Below are 21,478 nucleotides of genomic sequence, written 5' to 3' on the forward strand. Positions count from 1 at the left end.
ACATATAGTAATTGGTCAGTAACAATACATCACAGCACACTTTCTCAGAAGTGTCCTTCTGGGGCCACCTGGGTGGCTCAGTCGGTTAAGCATCTGACCTTGGTTTTGGCTCAGGTCATGTCTCAGGGTTGTGAGATTGAGCCCAAGAGCTCTGCGCTCAGCAGGGAGTCTGCCAGAAGATTCTCTCCCTCTGCTCCTCCCCCAATTAAATAAAAAAATAAATCTTTTCTAAAAATGTAAGGAAAAAACAAAGAAGTCATTCTCATGTGATTCAGCGTCCTTCCTTCCTTCCTTTCTTTTTTCTTTCTTTTTTTTTTTTTTAAAGATTTTTTTTATTTACTTGACAGACAGAGATCACAAATAGGCAGAGAGAGAGGGGGAAGCAGGCTCCCCTCTGACCAGAGAGCCCAACGTGGGGCTCGATCCTAGCAGCCTGAGATCATGACCTGAGCCGAAGGCAGAGGCTTAACCCACTGAGCCACCCAGGCGCCCCCCCTTACTTCCTTTCGTTTGGACTCTACCACTACCACTTTACTGAAACTCCCTTTGAAAAGTTCATAAATGACCAACTTTGTGCCAAATTAAAAAGAATTATTTTGCATTTTCATTTTGTCTTGCTTTTCAGCCATCTGACCACTCTTGAATTTTAGAAAAAGCTGCTTCCGGTCCTGTGATGCCACATTCTCCCACGTTTCTCCCACCTCAGTGGCTGTTCCCCGTGGCCTTCTGTGCTGGCTTTTCCTCCAGCCCCACGTCGAGACTTACTGTTCTTCAGGGCTTGACTTCAGTCCCTCTTTTCTGGATATATTTTCCTTCTTAATAGTCTCATCCATCCCTGACTTTAAATAGTATGTATGTTCAGGGGCACTTGGGTGACTCCGTCAGTTAACCTGCTGTCTTCCGCTCATGTTGTGATCTCGGGGATTGAGCCCCATGTCAGATTCCCTGCTCAGCGGGGAGTCTGCTTCTCCCTCTGCCTCTCGCCCCCACTCCTGCTCTCTGTCTCTCAAATAAATAAATAAAATCTTTTTAAAAAATGGTATGTATTTTCTGACGACCAGTTTTTTTTTTAAGCTAAAATCTAAATAGTGACTCCAAATTTATATATTCAAAGGCTACCTGACATTTCTTTTGAATATCTCACAGGCATTTTAACGGTAATGCATCTTAAGTGGAGTTCTTGACAACCCTACCCAAGTTACCTCTTCTCTTTTTTTTTTCCTGTTGTAGCACACAGCACCAATATCCTCCCACTTATTTAATCTTAAAACCTGGAATTTAACTTCACTCCTCTTTATACTCATCTCCCTCAATCAAATTCTACCTCACATACAAATTCTATTAGTTCAACTTTTAAAATGTACTTGAATTCATCAAATTTTCTCCATCTCTAACCATCACTACCCTAATCTAAGCATCTCTCACCTGGACTCCTACAATGAATTCCTAACTTATAATAAATTCCTTTCCTTCCTCCAATCCAGTTTATTCATCACATTATTCAAGAGATATTATTTCTGTTTTGGAATAGGGACTTTTCTAACCTGATAACGCCCTGAGATTAGAATCCAGAAATCACATAATGCTGGACCTGAACAAGATGTGTGTATCATTTAATCTACACCCTACAGCAATAAGAATAGTCTAGGTTATGCTGATGTAGTTTTTTAAAAAGCCTGAAATCCCAGTGGCTTAAAGCAGCAAAGAATACTTTCATGATCAAACTACACAATCATTATGGGATGTTTGGGGGACTCTGCTCTAAGCCATCCTCATCCCAGGACTCATCCTCATAGAGCATCCACTGCCTGGACTCTTGCCCACCATCATAAATGAGGGCAAGAGACCTATAGCCAATCACACACCGGTTCTTAGCACTTTCCCAGAAGTGACATATATCACTTTTAGTCAGTTTCTTTGGCCAAAGCAAGTTCCATGACCACATTTAAATTACAAGAGTGCAAGGCAGTGCAATAGTCCCACGTGCCTAAATGGAAAACTGAAAATATTTAGTGAACAGCATAATGGCTACCTCATCCTTACATTTTATAGATGAAGAAATTGGAACCTGGAGAGATTATGACATTTGTAATATCAAGATGATTTATGTCATAGCCAAAACTAAAACTGAGTCTTGAATTCACTGTCCAGTGCTTTTTTAAATAATGAACCAGGAACTACTTGTTCTTTACTTCCAATAAAATTAATTTAAGTATCATGGGATGCCTGGGTGGCGCAGTTGGTTAAAGGTTAATTTAAATGTCTTAATATCAATATTTTATTCTTTTACATAATATGAAATCCTTGCATTGAAATACTTTTTTACCTCTGTCTTAAAGTATAAAACTCAGACAAGTCAGGGTTCTTGTCTTCTAGTCTCACTCACATTCTAGCAAAATGTTCCAGTGATGAAACACTCAGAATCTCTCTAACCTGTCTTCACTCATTGCCAGAAAAACTAAATTATGTTTTCTGTGAGAGCTTCTAAACACATTGGCTTAAAAAATGCAGATAAGCAGGAGAACTATGAATCTATACGCAGACAATCAAACACTGTATATCTGTCGCATCCATTAGAAATGTATTCCCAACAAAAACTCAACTAAGAATGTTTGAGGAAGAGAGTTTTATATTACACTCATAGCAAGAAGTCTACAGGTAGTTGGCTGCTAGTGTTGGTTCAGTAGCTCAGTGGTATCAGAGCTCATAGTTCTTTTGGTCTTTTCTCATGGACACAGGGTGGTTGCAACTGCACTGTGAGATCTAGTTTAGACGAAAGGGGAAGTTTGAGGCCAGCTGTGATGCCTCTGAGAACCAAAAGCTTCCCCAGAATCAACACACTGTCCCTTGTTCCAGCAGACTGCCCCTGAGGTCTCATTTGCCAGGCCTGGGAATATATGGCCAACCCTAGCGGCAAGAGAGCCTGGAAAAATAGGGAACAAAGTTATCATTATGATTGGCCACGCCTAATTCTGCATGCCACAGGGGTAGAATGTGCTAGGATGAAAATTAAAGCAAATCACATTGTCTGCTTCATTGGTTGACTGATTAAAAGGCAGTACTATTTTTAAAGTTGACATAGAAACTTTTATTTTTAAAAAAACAAAATATATATTTACTACCAAATCCATAATAGCAATATTATATATCTTTTCAATTGACAAAATTTCAAAATACAATAGAGTTAGTACAGTCAGTTCTGCTATTATGCTTGTGAGGAAAACACTAGTTGGTTCCAACAAGACTGATACATTAGGGAACTGTTCGGGCATAACACAGTCTCACTTTTGCTGATATGTGATTTCCACCCCTTAAAACATTAGGTGAATGCAGAAAACTGTACCCAGATGCCCTGAGCCACAAAGGAAAACACAAAATTCATCCATGGACATCCCTCAAAATTACCAGTGACCTCACTCAGTTCGCTGCCTGGGCTGTGAGCCATGCTCAACCACATCTGCTGGTGTCCATTTCCATCTGATTTCGCACGTAGCTTCTTTCCTGACCCATAAACCGTAACCCTTCTAAAGCCCACTTCCACAGGTATCCTTCAGTTGTGTTTCAATACTAAGTGCCATATTTATTATACTATCTATGTATTTCCTAACCATGTATCATATGTAAAACTGTGTGACTTTTTTTTTTTTTAAATAGTTCTCTATCTGGTTTTTGTGAGTCACTGACAAAGTTTTGGAGTTCCGTGTCCTCAACCCCATACTTCCCATAAGTCCTATAGTTTTGATGGTTCATGTTTGCAGTAATACTACACCTGAATAGCATGTATTTGTTAGTTACCAGGTGAATGTACACAAACATATTATATGCATATATGTATATATAATATTAGAATACAAGTGAGACTTTTTAACAGGAATCAAGAAAGCTCATTTTACATCTTAGTAGAGAGTATGCCTTTTAGAGTATTTATTAAATGTGCTTGAGAGGGCTTGTTAAAAAAAAAGACTATCAATTATATTAAATAAAAACTATTCAATATGCCAAGCTATATATAGATGTCTCTACAGTGGGTGAAGATTTGTCATTTATCTTTTAAGGTAATTATGCAAATTATATTCAGCCCACACATCTCGGAATTGGAAAACGGTTTTTATCTTTTTTTCCCTCATTTATAAACCTTGTCTAACAAGACTTAGCCACGATTCAGAAGGGGCCATGCAAAGCTGAATTTTGGCAGTCCCTTTATAATAAAAGAGAATTTACTTTCCTCTTAGAGTCTCTCTTTTCTTTAACAAGGGCAGACAAAACATTCAGCACATTCCCAGAGCTTCTACAAATTTCCCCCTTGAGAAATCTCAGTAACTCCAAGGAAAAACAACTTCAAAAAATTAATGAAAGGCCCATCAGTATTTGCGTTCCTCCCTCCCAATCCCTGTTCCTGTCCTTTCTGCTTTCCACATGTCTCTTTTTAGTTTCAAACGTTTTTCCCTTCCCTTCTTTTCCCAAGGTGAGCTACCATTTCCTGGCACTCCATCTGTGAAAAGGGAAAAAGGAAAATATCTTACAGAAATCACACCCTGATGTCACCATGTTTTTTTGTTGTTTTTTTTTTCCCTAAGCAGCAGAACAGAGAAGAACACGGTTGGGAGCGTAAAAGGGTGAATTTCAGGCAAGGGTCACGCGTGGACGGGAGACATCAAAAGACCCCAGGATTGTGTGGACATGTCCTCCTCCTCTAGTGCCTGCTGCCAGATGCCTCTCAGATACGAATGCTTGTTTCCTCAAGAATGTGGAGCGGGGCTTGGCAGATACATTGTTAGTAAATTATTTCAGAACGTTCGTTGAGGAGCAAGCACGACTTTTGAGTGCCCACGGTAATCCTTAAAAATGATTCTGTACCCACTGTTTTGATGCTAATGTGAATTCTAATTACCCCACACTAACTCTGTGGGTCACACTTGTGTGACTCTAGCTGTAAGTCCCACACAAGCCCCTGTGTGCCTCCAGCCAGCAAACCACAGCGCAGTGTCCCAGTGCATCTGTCCACACCCACAGGCACACATTAAACCCACAAGCCGCAGGTTACACTCCCAGGTGCTGCCCTTCTGCCCTGCCCCACCTTGTTCTTCCCTTTTCCCCCAACCCCCAGCCTCGCCGCTGTGGCACACAATGGGATTTTTGTTTGCTCCCATAGCATGTGACAAAGCAGTCTCTGCTTTGCCTAGCTCTGTGCTTCAGGTCTCTCAGGTAACAGGTGGCAGCTTCCCTGCTGGATTCTAGGTATAAAAAAGAATGACCTCATAGGGGTGGAGCTCTGGGACTCCATACAGGTGGCAGTCACAGTCAGGTAACCCCGGAGTGAAGCCGTTTAGTAAGAAGGGGGCAGTTAAACTCGTCACTCTGGTGGCTTCAACTCTGACCCCGAGGCTCTGCAACAAACAGCCATTGCCTACAAGTCTCCAGAGCTTGTCTTTGCCTCAGATGGAGCCCAAAGAAGCCACTGGGAAAGAGAACATGGGCACCAAGAAGAAGAATCTGACCTTCTTGAGGCCCAGGCTCTATATGCTGGAGAGAAGGAAGACTGACACAGTGGTTGACAGCAGTGTTTCTGGGGACCACTCTGGTACCTTGAGGAGGAGCCAGTCTGACAGGACCGAATACAACCAGAAACTTCAAGGTAACCAACACAGATCAATCGTTCTAGGTTATTGCATTCCCAGCTCTGTTCTCCTACTCTTACACAGGCAAAGAGAGCACTTAAGGCAAAGGAGAAAAATCGAATATTATCTTCTCTGGAAGGAGGGAAATAAAGTAAATAGGAAAATTTAAAAAAAATAAGAAAAATGAAAATAAATGTCACTCATAAATTATAGGAAAAAATCTATTATGTGCTTCAATAGTTAATGAATCAATTCTGAATTATTCTGAATATATTTTTTTTCCTGGTGAGATTAATATTTTTTTCTGCTGTCCTCCTCCCTTCCTTCTCCCTTCTCCAGGCAATTTAACAACTGGGAAGCTCTAGAAAGCAAATGATTTAGAAACTGACAATAGGTAGTTTTTCTCAATAGGTAGGTGTGGGATGTCACACCATGAGGCCTATCTAGGTAATTGTACTGAACTGTGATTGTGGTTATCTTAAATAGGGGCATGAGACTGCAGTCATGTCTGTGAAAAGAGGAATGTTAGTCATTGGATTGGTATAATAGGATTTGTTGAAGATCACATAGGTGTTCATTCCCTTAGAGTGAATCGAATGGCTTCCAAATATGGTAAGGGATGTTTAACATGCTTAGATTGAATGACTTTTGAGGAAATAACTTCGGTTTATTTTGTGATGGTCATAAGAGTGTTGGACATATAACAGTTATTATAAAACATCCAGTTTAAGGCCCCAAGTGTCTAGCCCTTCCCATCCACCCTGTCTTTTCCTCCCTTTCTCTTGAAGGTCACTTGTTTGAGTAAACTTCATTTTGTTGTTGATTGTGCAATGTTTTACGTATCCACTGCAGCACCTGTTATGTGATCCCCAGAACCTGTCACGCCCGCTCTGAGCGCACTGTGTGTTTGAGCTCTTATAATCCCACCATGGGCTCTCATTCTGGAAGGACAATTTATGATGAGGCTAGAAAGACCAATAGAACACACTTGAAATTAGTAGGTCTCTTTCCAAAAAGGAAAAAAAAAAGGAAAAGAAAAGAAAAAGAAAAAAGAAAAAAATGCTCACACTTCATTATGCAAATTAATTAAATAAATTAAATGCATTTAAATGAAATCTTTAAAGATAACTACTGTGAATTAATGCTTTAAAAAGAAAATCCTGATGGCTCAGGGTTAAAATACAGTCAAGTCTTATCCTTAAAGGACTTTTTTAAAAAGGTGAGGGGGATATGGTTCGATCTTTGAAATTAATTTTTCTCAAGGCAATGGATATGTTGGCAAGAATTCAAATTTTAAAGTCATACACATTTGTCTTGCAATCCTGGATCTTAATTTATAACCTATAAGATGTTGAGCAAATTAATTCTAATTTCTGAGCCTCAGTTTCCCTACCTGTGAAAGTGGAACAATGATACTTACCACATAGTGTTGCTGGGAAAATGAAATCAGATAATTACGTGAAACGCCTGGCATATTGGCTTAAATATGGTTGTGCTCAACAAAGAGTTATTTTTTTTTTTATTTTAGGAATAATGTAAAGAATAATGATAGAACACCTTGTTCTATTAATCAAATTTACTATTTATTTATTTATTATTTACTGATCTATTTCAACTCTTTTTCTGTCTTTTGAGGAAGAGACCACATAAACAAATTCAGTAAAAGCCCATGGCTTTATCTCTACTAACATGTTTATTCTGTCTGAGATTCACTAATTCAGCAACTTTTTGGTCCAGATTTTCCATTAGCAAAATAAAAATGGAAAATGCTTTTTGCTATTCACTTCCTAATCTTAGTTAAAAAAAAAATAAATACATCTGTGACCACAAAAGACAGCAGATGTTTGTTGGTTACTTTGCAGAAGACCTCAGGTTGCTGCTTATGTACTCCATTGGCTTTGTGGTTTCCCTCTGCCTTGTTGGATCCTGTCTTTGAAGCTAGAAGAAGAGACTCAGGAGTTAACCCATGTTCCTAGAATTGTTTGTGTAGGAGACAAATCATCAGGAAGTGGAGAGAAGCACATGAGAGCTGTAAAGATAGGTTGGCCCCTGATAAGTAACTGTAACTCTTAATAAAATCCTAGTCTGATATGTAACGCCTAATGGAGCTTTTAGTAAGACTCTTCTGTAACTGCTTTGGCTTCAGTAGAAAACATTTTCTCATTAACATTCGAAGCACAGTTCTGTTGGGTTTGCACTCTGGTCTCCATTATACCCATTATCGTGCAGGTGGATCCTAAATCACCTTAAGAAGGTTTTTTTTGTTTTGTTTTGTTTAATTGCAATGCCAAGAGTTTTTCCTCTGCCTATCTTGGAACTGGTAGTTCCCTGGGAGGCATTGAATAAAGATCGGAGCTGGTTAGAGCCCTCCGATGGATGGCCCAAAGCAACTGTGAGGTCACACCATGCTTTTCAATGCTGCAAAGAGGCCTTAGATTACTTAGCCAGAGTCCTTCAGTGCCTGCCGTGTTGCTATTTGAGTAATATGGTTCACTGCTCTGTCTCTTTGAGCAAATTCTCTGGGTTCTAGGTTCTAGGAAATCTGTGACCTTTCTTTGGTGCCCCTGGGCTCACCTCTTAACTCATACTACACAGTCTACTTGTTCAATTCACTTTCTGGCTGACATCACTTTAGTAATGTGAATCCTAAATTGTAATTTCTTTTAAAATGGCACACTGGGTAAGAAAAGCTACTAGACTAAACAAGAGAACATGCTTCTAAGGGCACTCGGGTGGCTCAGTCAGTTAAGCCTCCAACTCTTGGTTTTGGTTCAGGTCATGGTCTCAGGGTCATGAGATAAAGCCCCACATTGGGCTCCTCGCTCAACAGGGAGTCTGCTAAAGATTCTTTCCCTCTGTACCCCCACCCCCACTCAGGTGCATGTGTGTGTACTCTCTCTCTCTCAAATAAATAAATAATTTTTTAAAAAAGAACATGGTTCTAATGAGATTATCATAAAATCTCTGTAGAAGGTTGTGATCACAACATAGTTATTAAGCCTCAAATTTTGCAGTAATAATCCTTTGCTAGGCTACTCTTAATGGCTCCTGTATTCCTTCAACAGATTTGTTCTGTTAATTAGCATTTATTGAGTGTGTTATGTGGTGAGCAAAACCAGAATATGTGCCAGGGGTTACAACTACAAAATCATTAAGAAAAAAAAAAAGTGTCTGACCTTTACTCTAAAGGGGCTTAAATTCTCATTGGGAAAGATAAGACTGGTGAACAAATGCAATAAAGTGGCATGAGAGAGTACAGGTGGCATCAGTGGGTCCGTAAAAGGAGGAAATGGTCTGTTCAGGTTTGGACAGGGGAGGTTGTTGGAAAACATTGCTGTTAAGAGTTGATAAGGTAGGCACCGGGAGGAAAGCAGAATGGGGAGAGTAGCCTGTTTTCACTTCTTCATTGTACTTACCATCCTTGAAATTACGTAGTTTGTTTCCTTGTTTATTGCCTATTACTGACTCCCACTTCCTCTCTCATCTCTCATCCCCCATTCCATGAAAGAGACCCTATCTGTCTTGGTAAATGATCCATCTCTACACTTAGAATCATGCCCAGAACACCACAAGGACTCAGTACCTTTCAAGTTGAATGAATGACTTGCATGAGCTGGTCCAGGTAGGGAAACAGTGTGAGCAAAGGCATCGGAGCCTGAATTAATAGCCCTCGTATCTTTGAACGTGAGGATATATGTCTCCGTTAATAAAGATGATTCTTCAGTAAAAAAGAAATGAACATATTAGGGATGAAAATGTACAGAATTTCCTAGATAATAAATACTTAGTGGAAGCCTATTTCATTCCTGACTCTCCCTTTTACAGCACAGCAGACCCTACTTCAGCTCATTCCTCTTCTTCCATTCATCACAAGAGCGGCATCACCTTAGCCTCCCAGCTAGCTCAGCTCCTCATTACCGTTTTCCCGGGAGCCACGGAGAGTGATCAAGGCAGGGGAAACTCACTAGCTGATTTATTAACACTCTTTTCCTTGGGAAATGATTTTGTGTATGATTTTATGTGTGAACTATACGTTTGAAATATGCCTCATTTAAAAGTTATGTACAAGTATGTCTGTATGTATGCAGATTGTCTACAGTACGTGAATATAGTTGCATATGTGTACTTGAGAGATTTTTCAGTAATGATTAAAACTTTTATAAAAAGTTTATTGATTAACACTTGGCGGCCTTTTCTGAAAACCCTACATGGTTGACATTCCTGTATTACAGATCTCCTCTCAGTGTGGGTGATATTGGATAACTATGTATGTCCCCTCCAGAATTACACGTTAAAGGCTAATCCTCAATATGATGTTATTTGAAGGTGGGGTTTTGGGGAGATAATCAGGTCAGGAGAGTGAAACCCCACTGAATGGGGTTAGTACCTTATAAGAACAAGCATGAGAGACCTTGCTCCCGCTCTCTCTGCTCTCTGCCATGTGAGGATCTGAAAAGACAGCCATGTATCAGTTAGGAAGGGGGCCCTTACCAGACACTGGATCTGCCCTGCACTTGGAAGAGCTACGAGAAATAAATGTTTGTTGTTTAAGCCACCCACTCTATGGCATTTTGTTTTAGCAGCCCAAAAGGACTAAGAAAGTGGGCCAGTTACTTTTATTCTATATGACCATACTATTCTATATGGCCATAACCAAACATGGTTAGTTATAACTTATAAGAAGCATAAGAAGTATAAGCAAGTTATACTTTTACTTGTCAACTATCAGGTGAAAGAGTGAGAGTGGGTGGGTAAAATGTCATTACTGTTGCTAATAACACTAGTCCAATCCATATCTCCAATTCATAATAGGTTCATGGTCTTGTCTTTTCTTTTCCTTCCTTCCTTCCTTCCTTTTTGCCAAGTCTGTTATATCATTCATGTTAAGAAGGGTTTGCTTGGTTGTTTTTATTAAAGTCTAAAGTGTTCTTACTCTGGTGATGATAAGGAACCAACCTACCACATGAACATAATACAGAATAACATATATTGCAGGATGAAGAAAAATGGCTCAATAATAAGTTAGATGTGGTAAGATAATGGGAATTCTTAATTTGTAATGATTTTTAAGGATACAGACCAATCTGTAAGTGAGCAGGAGGGCAGTTAACACTGGAAGGTTTGGTGATCTGGTCTAGTGAAGGGTAGAAGAAAACTAATTGTGCAGCTGTCTGGGCACATTTCTCTCCTAGTGCTGCAAGCCCTTTGTGCTCCTCCTGTCCTCTGAGTATTAAGTAGGTCCTTTTTTACGTGCCTCCGTATGCCTTTTAGTGAAGTGGGAAATACTTGGGTCAGTACTGAAACACCACTGTAAATAAGGTGTTTTTCATAGTTTGAAGGGTAAATCTTTATCAAAGTCAAGACACTTATAAATCTAAGCAATTTCTGTCTCATCACACGCATAGAAGCCAAAAAAAAAAGCATGATATATTACGTTCCTTCTTTTTTAGTAAAGGTATTTTACAGTTTGGGGAAGAGTTATTTTAATTAAGTAAAAGGTGAATTCCAGGAATCAAGAAGTTGGAACTGTTCCATTACAATCACATTGTGATAAGAAAATTTATTCCTATGTTCTACTTACGGGACACTAGATATAACTTTCTTAAAGGTAACAAATCCAGTTTCTAATTGCATTTTTTTGTCCACAAAAATTGTGAGTTTATCAAAACAAGAAATGAGAAATTAAAAGGGAAGGAGGGAGGAATGGAAGAAAGGAGGGAAGGAGCGAGGAGGACGGAGAGAGAGAAGCAGGGGAGGGAGAGAGAGAGAGAGGAAGAGAGAGAGAAAGAGGGAACTCATACTTCAGATGTATGAAGCAAGAATAGAACTACCCCTTAGAATAATGATGGAGTTGGGGAAAGATGGCTAAGATTTAAGCTACATTCGTATTTGTTTCTGTAGATACAGGAAAGGAAAAAATAAAACCTCTTTTTGTAGCAGTACCTTTTCTTGACATAACCATGCTAACTTCAATACTTTTGTGGGTATTGATTTCCTGGGAAGGGTGAAATTATTGCAAGAACTGCTGAACTTCTAAGCAATATCACCCATAGAACCAGGCAAGACCTGGCATCAGGTTGTGCCTTCAAGTGTTTCTCTGGGACCCCCTTCCCACCAAGAAGGTGAGGAGTCCATGGGGACAAAGCTATTGACTACTGAAACCCATCCCTTTATTTTTAGACAAAGTTTGGGGTACTTGGGACCATGGAACTTTCAGTTCAACAGGCCTGAATACTGGCTCCAAGGCCTGCTGGGACCCCTTCCCATCCCACCTTCCTTGGAGCAGACTGTGGTTGCTGGTGTACACACCCTTGGGCCTGTGGGGGCAGTGGATCATGAAGGTGTGTCTGGAGCTTGATCAAGGGAGAGTATTCACACCATGCCTGCCGGGCCCCTTGTGGAAGGGAGAGGGCTGAGAGAGGAAGAGTAGGGAGGGATACAGGCCTCAGGACTTGGGAAGGGTGAGTGTGCCCCAGGGCCTCCTACTGGATTTTGGCATGAAACTCTGAGGGAGCTGAAAAATCTAAATTTGACCTTGGCCTTCCAGATAATTATGAAGGTATATTTACTAACATAGGAAGCTATAACACATTTTATTCAACGGTTTGCCCGCTTCACTCACACCTGTTAAATACATAGGCTTGATGTGTTGGCCTCCATTTGTACACTCAAGGGAGGATGCTTATAAATCGCATTTGGTTATAAGCCATGTTTCAGACAGGCCCTTATTCTATACTAGGTGAAGAGCTAGAGGGAAGGAAAGGCAGAGAGAAGTGACTGTCATCTGCTTGCAACTGTGCTGGCCTGGGGACTTTCACAAGTTATTATTTAATCCCAGCACCTTTTCAGTTCTGGCCTCATAGTTGGAAAAATAGGTGTGTAGGGGAGGAAAGACTTCCTTCTACCCACCTGGGTTCAATAGCTGAGCCTATGAAATAAACTGACAATAGGCAGATCAATAGGAGAAAAGGTGTACAAGTGTGTTAATTTTAAATATTACCTGCTGGGCGGTGTCACAGGAAAAGAAGAGTACATATCCCCTCAAATGGTGAGATTTGAGAGCTTTATAGCAGCATAGTGTGGGTGGGAAGGGGGAATGTAGGGGAGAGTATGTCACTTTAGGAAAGATGACTGGGTCCTGAGAAGAACAGATAGAGATGTAATAGTTTGTGACAAAGCTTGTCTGGGTGTGGTGTCAGCTTCTAGTTCTTTCTCCTGTGGTAAGAGTCAGTGTTCCCCAGTTGATGAAACTCTTGAGGAGAAGATTATCACAACTAAGTTCCTTTTGGAGGATCTGTCTTTAGGCAGGTAGAGGGAGTATAGAGAAAGCCTCTTCCTGAACTTGCTGTTTATCAAGTGCTTTCAGCTCCAAATCAACAATATACCAAAGCAGCATATTTTGGGGTGTCATGTCCTAAACTCCTTCAGGTAGTAGAGCTTGGATCAGAACTCAGGTCTTTCAATACTTGCATATAGGATGCATCTAATTCATTGAATTTGTAGGTATTCATCTGGATGGTTTTTTGTTCATTTGTTTATTTTTTAAAGATTTTATTTATTTGACAGAAAGAGAGATAGCAAAAGAGGGAACACAAGAAGAGGGCATGGCAGGCAGAGGGAGAAATGGGGCTCAATCCCCGGACTCTGGGATCATGACCTGAGCCCAAGGCAGACACTTAACGACTGAGCCACCCAGGAGCCCCATCATCTAGATGGCTTATTAGTAACAAGAAGTCAAAGCAATTTGAGGATTGCGGTACATGTTTTGTAATGTGGTGACATTCCTCTGCTATGATGCCAAAGCCAGCGACCTATTAAATTTTTCACTTTGGAATACATATCCTTTCTTTGGAATTATTGTGACACTCCCTTGCAAGACTGTCACTGTTTAATAAATGCTCTTTTTGTTTAACTGTCAGGAAACAAACTTATAAAGTAATGTTATAAAGTTATAAAGTAAAGTAAAGTAAAGCAAGCCTGCCTATAGTAATAGCTTGGTGATCTCCATTTTCCTCTTCCTTGATTATCTTGACACTCTTTCTTTAATTTTATGCTTGCTGTTACTTATTTATTTGCATCTCAAAAACTAATATACAACTCAAACCCTGAGAACCCTACAGCAATGGGGATGGGGTGGGTGGGAGTGGGGGTGGTGGTGTGTGCATGAGCAAATGAAAGAAAAAGGAACTATATACTGGGAACAAGCAGCTCATTATCTGGTAGGTGATATTTCCATAGAATTCTATGAAGTCAACCTAAATTGGGAATCTTAACTGCAGCAGGAGAATAGTGTTATGATTAAAAGCCTTTGTCTTGGGTTGTTCTGAACAATTGCTTTCTTGATTAATGAATCAGAGGATAAGGGAACACTCTAGGATACCTCTGCTGAGGCCCTCAACGGAGAATGTAATCTTGACTGTCTGACATCCAGTTCCAACTCAAAGAAGACTTAAAGGTCATGTCATCAAGCTACTGATGTGAGGACTCTGTCACTGCAGCCCCTCACAGAATTGTCTTTCCTGAATGCTTCTTAATGTGAGGCCCTCAGTATCACTACAAAAAGCTGTCACAGATTTCTGCTTCTGTCTTTGTTGTGGAATAGTTGATGAAGACATTGTTTACTTCTCTCAGTGCCATCCAGTTTTATTCAAGGAAAAACTTTGGCACCTCTTAGGAATTAGAACATGTCTCCCTCCCAGAGAAAAACAAGCAATTTTCTGTATTTAGCTTCCTGGAGCTTAGCGTCCAATTTGTACAGAATGCCTGGCCTTTAGAGTAGCTGTTTTCTTTGCCTAAAAGTATCTTCCCTCAAATCTCAGCAAGGATTGGATTCTCATTATTGAGGCCTCTACTCTCCTTCTGGGACAGTCCTTCTCGGACCATCCTACCCAAAGGGGTATAGGGAAGGAAAGACATTTCCTTTATCCTCTTAGCTTCTGTGTCTGGGACCTGTGAGGTGAACTAATGAAAGATTAACAGGAAAGAAGCATATAGATTTTATCTGATGTTGAAATGTTTACATGGCATGGAAGATGTCATAGAAAGAAGTGAAAATCCCAAAGAAGCAGTTAGACCCATGGTTATATAACATTTTTTAAAAGGTTTTTTATTTTTTTTATTTTTTTTTATTTATTTGACAGAGAGCGAGAGAGAGATAGTGAAAGAGAGAGAGCATAAGCAAGGGGAATGGCAGGCAGAGGGAGAGAGAGGCCTGATGCGGGACTCAATCCCAGAACCCGGGGATCATGGCCTGAGCTGAAGGCAAACGCTTAACCAACTGAGCCACCCAGGCGCTCAAAAACGATACAATCTTAACAAAAAGAGATAAGTTGCGGAGACATGAGAAGATAAGGGAAAAAGGGCTTGGCCTAGGGGTGTGGAATTGTGGGAAAGTGAGCAGGAAATATGTGGCGGGCACTCGTGGAATATCAGGGTGATTTTTAGTGAGGTTTGTACAGACTCATCGTGATGTCAACTCCCCATCTCTGGTAGTAAGAATGCTCTCTTCCTGATAGTGGGAGGCCATCTTCCTCACTTTGTTTTTAAGTACAAAATGGGAAGAAGGAGAGCGCTTCCTGCACATGGTATTTCCCAGTTGCCTTCAGCTATTTCCAGGTGTTCAGGACCTTCTGGGGTCTTTGCACCACCTACTGCCCTCTAAAATTATGCTATCCCATTTTCACCTCTTCTCCATTTGAATATAATTCTCCTTGGAGATAGAAATTTAGTCTTATTTTAACACTTAAGCAGTGCCTGGTATATGATAGAAGCTCAGGTCAATGACTAAAAAATATTAAGTGACTAATTACAACTACATTGAACCTTATTATTGATAGATTCATCTTTATGATTCTGTCATTCCCATCTCCCCATTGCCTCATTGTAGTCAACTTTTGGATTAGTTGCTCTAAATTTTTTACTGTAAAAGGGAAGACACTATAAATAAATCCGATGAAACAAGAAAAGAAATAGTATCTTGGCCAAAGAAATGAGATCCCAGTTTTAATGAATTTATTCAACAAGCTTTTGCTTGGTGTTCATATGGACCACATATTGACTAGATCCTGAGAATATAGAAATACATCAGAAGCAAACCCATCCATTGAGTAACAGGCAATGAACCAATAATTGTAGCAATGTGGTAAGTGGCTGAAGTGTGTGGCTACAGGTTGAGGGTCTGGGTTGCAGGTTCTGGAATGGGGAGTAGGGTGCAGGAGCTTCTTACGTTCCTGTGACCCCCCACCTGGGGAAGAGAAGGGAAAGGCACAAAGTTGGGAGAGAAGCAGTTGCACTCTGATCTGGTCTCAACGGAAGCCTTAGCCAACGCTAACGGCAAGTCCTATAGATAACATGATCCTTCAGAGTTGTTGCCAGTGGTATGAAGGGCCTGGGCCCTACATCACCCTTTAAGTGACTGGGGCACCTTGGGAAGGAGGTATGGCCTGGGAGATGGTCTTACCTGAATTCAGTTCCTGAAGAGGGCCTGTCTGCTGGGGGCTCACCCTGCAGCTCGGGCAAGAAGTCTTTTGCTCCTGAAGGGGGGACTGATCATCTCCTCACAGCATCCATCTCATATTAAGTGGTTATTATTATATTAGTGGTTATTACTATATTAGAGATACAATTAGTCAATATAAGAATTTGATGAGAAAGAGCTTTATCACCTCTCTGAAATGTCAAAAGTAGAGACATTGAAATCTGAATCTTGAATTCCAGTTTGGATTGTTTGGGGGCATGGGGGTGATGGGCATTCCAGACAAAGGGATTAAATATTACTCAGCCATCAAAAAAGGATGGATACCCATCATTTGCATCGACATGGATGGAATTGGAGGGGATCACTCTGAGTGCAATAAGTCAAGCACAGAAAGATAATTATCATACAGCTTCACTTATTTGTGGAATTTAAGGAATAGCATGGAGGGCATTAGGAGAAGGAAGGGAAAAATTAAGAGGGGGAAACAAACCATGAGAGACTATGGACTCCAGGAAGCAAACTGAGGGTTTCAGAGGGGTGAGGGGTGGGGGATGGGTTGGTCTGGTGATGGATCTTAGGGAGGGCATGTGTTGCAATGAGCCCTGGGTGTTATATGCAAATAATGAGTCATGGAACACTTAAAAAAAAAAAGTGTCCTTCTGCATGGGAATAAGGCATTAAAACTAGTTTCCCTGATTGAGGGTTCACTTATAAATGAAAAAGATGGTACTAACACCACCTGAGCAGTTGTACTGGTCACATAGGTGCATTATGTCATTTTACGCTCCAAACAACTTTGCAAAGAATGTATTGTCCTGATAATGTACTGACAATATTGGATCCTAACAGGGTCCAAAATACAACAAAACAAAAGCCCCCCAAAGCACAAAACAAAACAGATACTGTCATGTATTTATAGATGATAACATTAAGGTTAAGAGAGATCTAGCCATCTGTCCCACAGTCGCATAGCTAGTAATGGTGAAGACGAAGTTTCACTGAGGTTTTCTTGGCTCCAACGTATATGCTTTTTCAACCACTGTGTAGTCTCCATTGTTCTAACCGTAGTTTTGGTTTTTTTTTTTTTTTAAGATTTTATTTATTTATTTGACAGACAGAGATCACAAGTAGGCAGAGAGGCAGGCAGAGAGAGGGGGGAAGCAGGCTCTCTGCTGAGCAGAGAGCCCACTGTGGGGCTCGATTCCAGGACCCTGGGGTCATGACCTGAGCTGAAGGCAGAGGCTTTAACCCACTGAGCCATCCAGGTGCCCCCTAACCATAGTTTTTAGTACTTGTACCTGTTTTGTGATTTATTTTTAAGGAATTGACTGATTTTGATAAAATTTCGGTCAAGACTCAAAAACATCAAAAGACTCTTAATTTCTGCCAGTACATTCATCTACAATCATGAGGTAAACAGTGACCAACAAGTGTATTCCAGTGGCTGTATTATTTTATGCTTTTCAACCAAACATTATATGTGGATGAAAGTTAGAAAGATACACAACTGCAGTGATGAGGTATATGCTGTCTAGATTCACTAGAATATTCTACTCTAAGAATACAAATCTCATTATTTGAACTATTTCATCTTGGAAAGCTACTCTTTATCACTGACAACAGAGCAAACAGCAGGGTGAGGACACTTGATGAAAAACTGGGTTGGGACATCAAACCATCCTGCTCCTCTGCCGTAACAGTCCGCAATGCTTTTCCATGTTCAGATAGTCTAGGAGTGTTTCAAGGCAACCCATTATGACAAAAATAAAAAGTAATCTTATTTTTCAGTTTTATCTTTTGAAAATATTTGTTTTTGAGTATTCTTTGTAATGTACATGATACCTTAATACTATACATGTATTAGAGATTCAGGCTCAAAACAATTTGACACATGATCAAAAAAACTGGGGATGAGGGGTGCCTGGGTGGCTCAGTCAGTTAAGTGCCTTGGACTCAGGTCATGATCTCAGGGTCCTGGGATCAAATCCTTTGTCAGGGCTCCCTGCTCAGGGGGGAATCTACTTCTCCCCCTCTCTCTGCCCCCCCCCACTTGTGCTCACTCTCTCTCTCTTTCTCTCTCTCTCTCTCTCTCTCCCTAGCTCTCTTTCTTGAATAAAATTTTTTTTAAAAGTGGGGATGGTGGTGGGTATTATGGAGGGCACATATTGCATGGAGCACTGGGTGTGGTGCATAAAAAATGAATTTTGGAACACTGAAAAGAAATAAAATAAAATAAAACTGGAGATGAAATTATGACCATGCTACAACATGAATGAAGCTTGAAGACATGATGCTAAGTGAAATAAGCCAGACACACACACAAAAAATATATTGCATGATTCCACTTACATGAGGTACCTAGAGTAGTCAGAGTCATAGAGGCAGAAAGTGGAATGGTGGTGGCCAGAGGCTGGGGAACAGGAGAGTGGGGGGTTAGTGTTCAGTGAGTACAGAGTTTCAGATTGGGAAAATGAAAGAATTCTGGAGATGGGTGATAAACTTAATGCAGCTGAGCTGTACACTTAGAAATAGTGGACAGGGTACTTTGCTGTTATGTACTAAAAAATAATGAACGGTGGAGATCCCAGTTTATAACAATGGATATAGGGCCTCCCTTACAACTTGACCTCATCTTTTCATGCTCATCTCTGTGGACAGTTTTTCTTTGTGCTGGTACACCTTGCTGTGTGCTGTTTCTTCAGCCTGGAGTGCTCTCCCTCTCCCTGTTTGCTTCATAAACCCCTACTCATCTTTTCAAATCAATTCCTCTGAGTCATTACACATAAAAGACATGTGTGTATCACATTCTCTATACATTTCTCATATTCACTATTTACACGCCAATGTCTCTTTTACTTGATCAAACTTCTCGAGGGCAGGAACACTTGTATCTTCAAGACCTGGGAAAACGCTGACCAGTACTTAACAATCCTATTTGTTGAGTAAATGAGTGTGTCAATGAATAAGGACAGAATAGTAAGTAGGTGGCGTAGCAGTTGTGCAGTGGACATCCTGGATGGGGACAGGAGGCCTTCCCTGCGCTGGGGTCCTTGGAAGCCACGTCCTGATCACTTTACTTACGTCAGGGTCACAGCTCCTGGATATGGATTTAACCTGGATGATATTTAAGCCAGACAAAATTAACCAATGTTTATCTCATTTCATAATCCTCTTTTCTATATTGTGTTTTGTTGGATCATCGCTATAGTCCTGCCCTCATTAGCAAGGGCATACAAAAATCACATCTGCTTCGTGATGAGGATCTACAGGTTCTTCCTTGGAATACAATCTTATGTGCTTAAAAGCAGATACGGATAAGGAAATTAAATTACTTTTGGTCTGGGGAAATGAAAGATTCTAAGAAGTGATTCGCTCCTTTTCTTTGTTAACCAGTCTATACACCTAAAAATAGAAATAATGTACTTAAAAATAGTTGATACTGACCAGAGTTTGACTTGCTTGCGAATGCCACACCAATGAGACATTTAGGATTGCTGTTATGTTACAGTGGTGCTACAGGATTTAAAATATTCAAATCATAACCAAGCATTTAAAAAATACTACAGTTACAATCTCACAGGGTGCTTTTGTTTCATTATTCTGAGCATTTCTACATAGAGTGCAATATTAAATTAAGATGGGAAATTAGATTTCTTTTAATGAAGGAATTCTTGAAAAACAAAGTCAATACTTCCCTGACAAAATCAAAGCTTCATTATATTGTAGTTGCAAATAAGGTTTTTTATGTATTTGATTTTTCAGATGTAGAGTATAATCAACATATAACTGTAATTAATTTTTTTCAGTGAATCATTAATGAAATAAGATTTTGGATTGGGATAAACCTATCAGGAAAGCTTAAGCCTTATATTATTTCTGCTATATGTTACTCTAAGTATGTACACATTTACAATGACAACAATAATTACACCAAACAAAACACTCAGGCCACCATTTGACTTATTTCAAAATACTCTCCTCCACGTTTATGCTTGTGTTCAACCCTGATGATTTTTCTGTCCTCAGATTACATCATGTGTAATAAGAGCCTGTTCATATACTCACTCTGTATACTATGTACACTGTACATACTCTGTACTCTGTATACTATGTACTCTGTATACTATATACACTACACATTTATGTATAGTATATACATATACACTTGCACATGGCTCACTGTGTTGTGCTTGATATTTGGAACCTATAGCCTGTAATAATTAAACTGAACTAAAAGAGTCTGTTTCAGTTGGTCCTCAGGAAAGCCAACCCTATTTCTCATTTGTCTAAAATCTATTTTTTAAAAAAAAATGGAAAATGATATACTCCTCTATCTAGGTCAGTATAAAGTTTTTGGCGATAAAAAGAGGGGAGAAAAGCAATCACACTCTGATAATTTGTCCACAAATTGCCCTAAATTTATATTTACCCTAAATTCATGTAGGATTAGCAAACTGATTTTTTTTTAAGAGAAGACAATGATGCCTCTCCCACTCCCATACCATGACTTTCTTCTATCAAGAATCCTGCTCAAAAATCACCTTATTAATGAGCCCTTCTGTGATTTATCACCATACAATAGTAACTAGTATCCACCACCTGCTTTATCTTCTTCCATGGTGCCATATCACTATCTGGCGTGGTAGATATTTCTTTATTAATCAGTTTATTGTTTCTCTTCCACCACTAAAATAGAAGTTTCAGAAGAGCAGAGGGCTTTCTCTTTTTTCACTGCTGTATTGCCAGCATCTAGAACAGGATTTCCCAACAATGGCACTACTAATATTTTGGACTAGATAATTCTTTGTTGGAAAGGCACTGCCCAGTGCATTGTGGGATATTAGCAGCATCCCTTACCGCTACCCACTAGATGCCAGTCACACCCGTTCTATCCCCCAACCATGACAGCCAAAAATGACTCCAGATATTAACAAATATCTCTGGGGGTGAGGGAAGGAGGGAGGTGGGGGGAGGAAAGCAAAATTGCTGGTTGAGAATTACTGATCTAGAACAATGCCTGGCACAATGACTACTCCATAAATTCTCATTGAATGAGTCCCAAACAAGTGGATAAAACCAGTAGTTCTCATCAAGCCAAAACTCTGCAGTTTCCACAGTAGAACAATTGCAACAGGAAAATTGGATACAGTGAGGACGTTACAAGTGAAGTTCCCTTTCTATTCAGGGCTTAAAATTTGTCCTCTTTCACTAGTCTTCTCCTGCCTAAGACTTTGAAGAAAGACATTTCCAGGAAGTCCCCATTTATTTTGTTCTAATTGTTTTGGCTGTGCGATGCTGCTCACTGGAGAGTCTGTAAATTCAAACCAGTGCCACTGAAGTATTTTTCAAGCCAGGTAAGCTTTGTTGCATTCCTCTTGGAAAC

The 21,478-nt window shown here is 40.0% G+C and overlaps 1 protein-coding gene across 1 annotated transcript in view; it reads left to right on the forward strand.

Moving 5' to 3' along the window:
* Positions 1-5,433: 5,433 nt before the first annotated feature.
* The window catches only part of ARHGEF38 (Rho guanine nucleotide exchange factor 38), a gene marked incomplete at its 3' end in the record, with an annotated part of 140,111 nt that continues 124,066 nt past the window's right edge, over positions 5,434-21,478 (forward strand). Inside the window, exon 1 of the mRNA XM_080796967.1 lies at positions 5,434-5,635. Within this exon, the coding sequence (XP_080653093.1) occupies positions 5,440-5,635 (196 nt within the window). The 5' untranslated portion in view covers positions 5,434-5,439. The remainder of the gene's footprint in view (positions 5,636-21,478) is intronic.

The sequence above is a fragment of the Martes martes genome (assembly GCF_963455335.1).
Source record: "Martes martes genome assembly, chromosome: 2".
Taxonomy (NCBI): Eukaryota; Metazoa; Chordata; class Mammalia; order Carnivora; family Mustelidae; genus Martes; species Martes martes.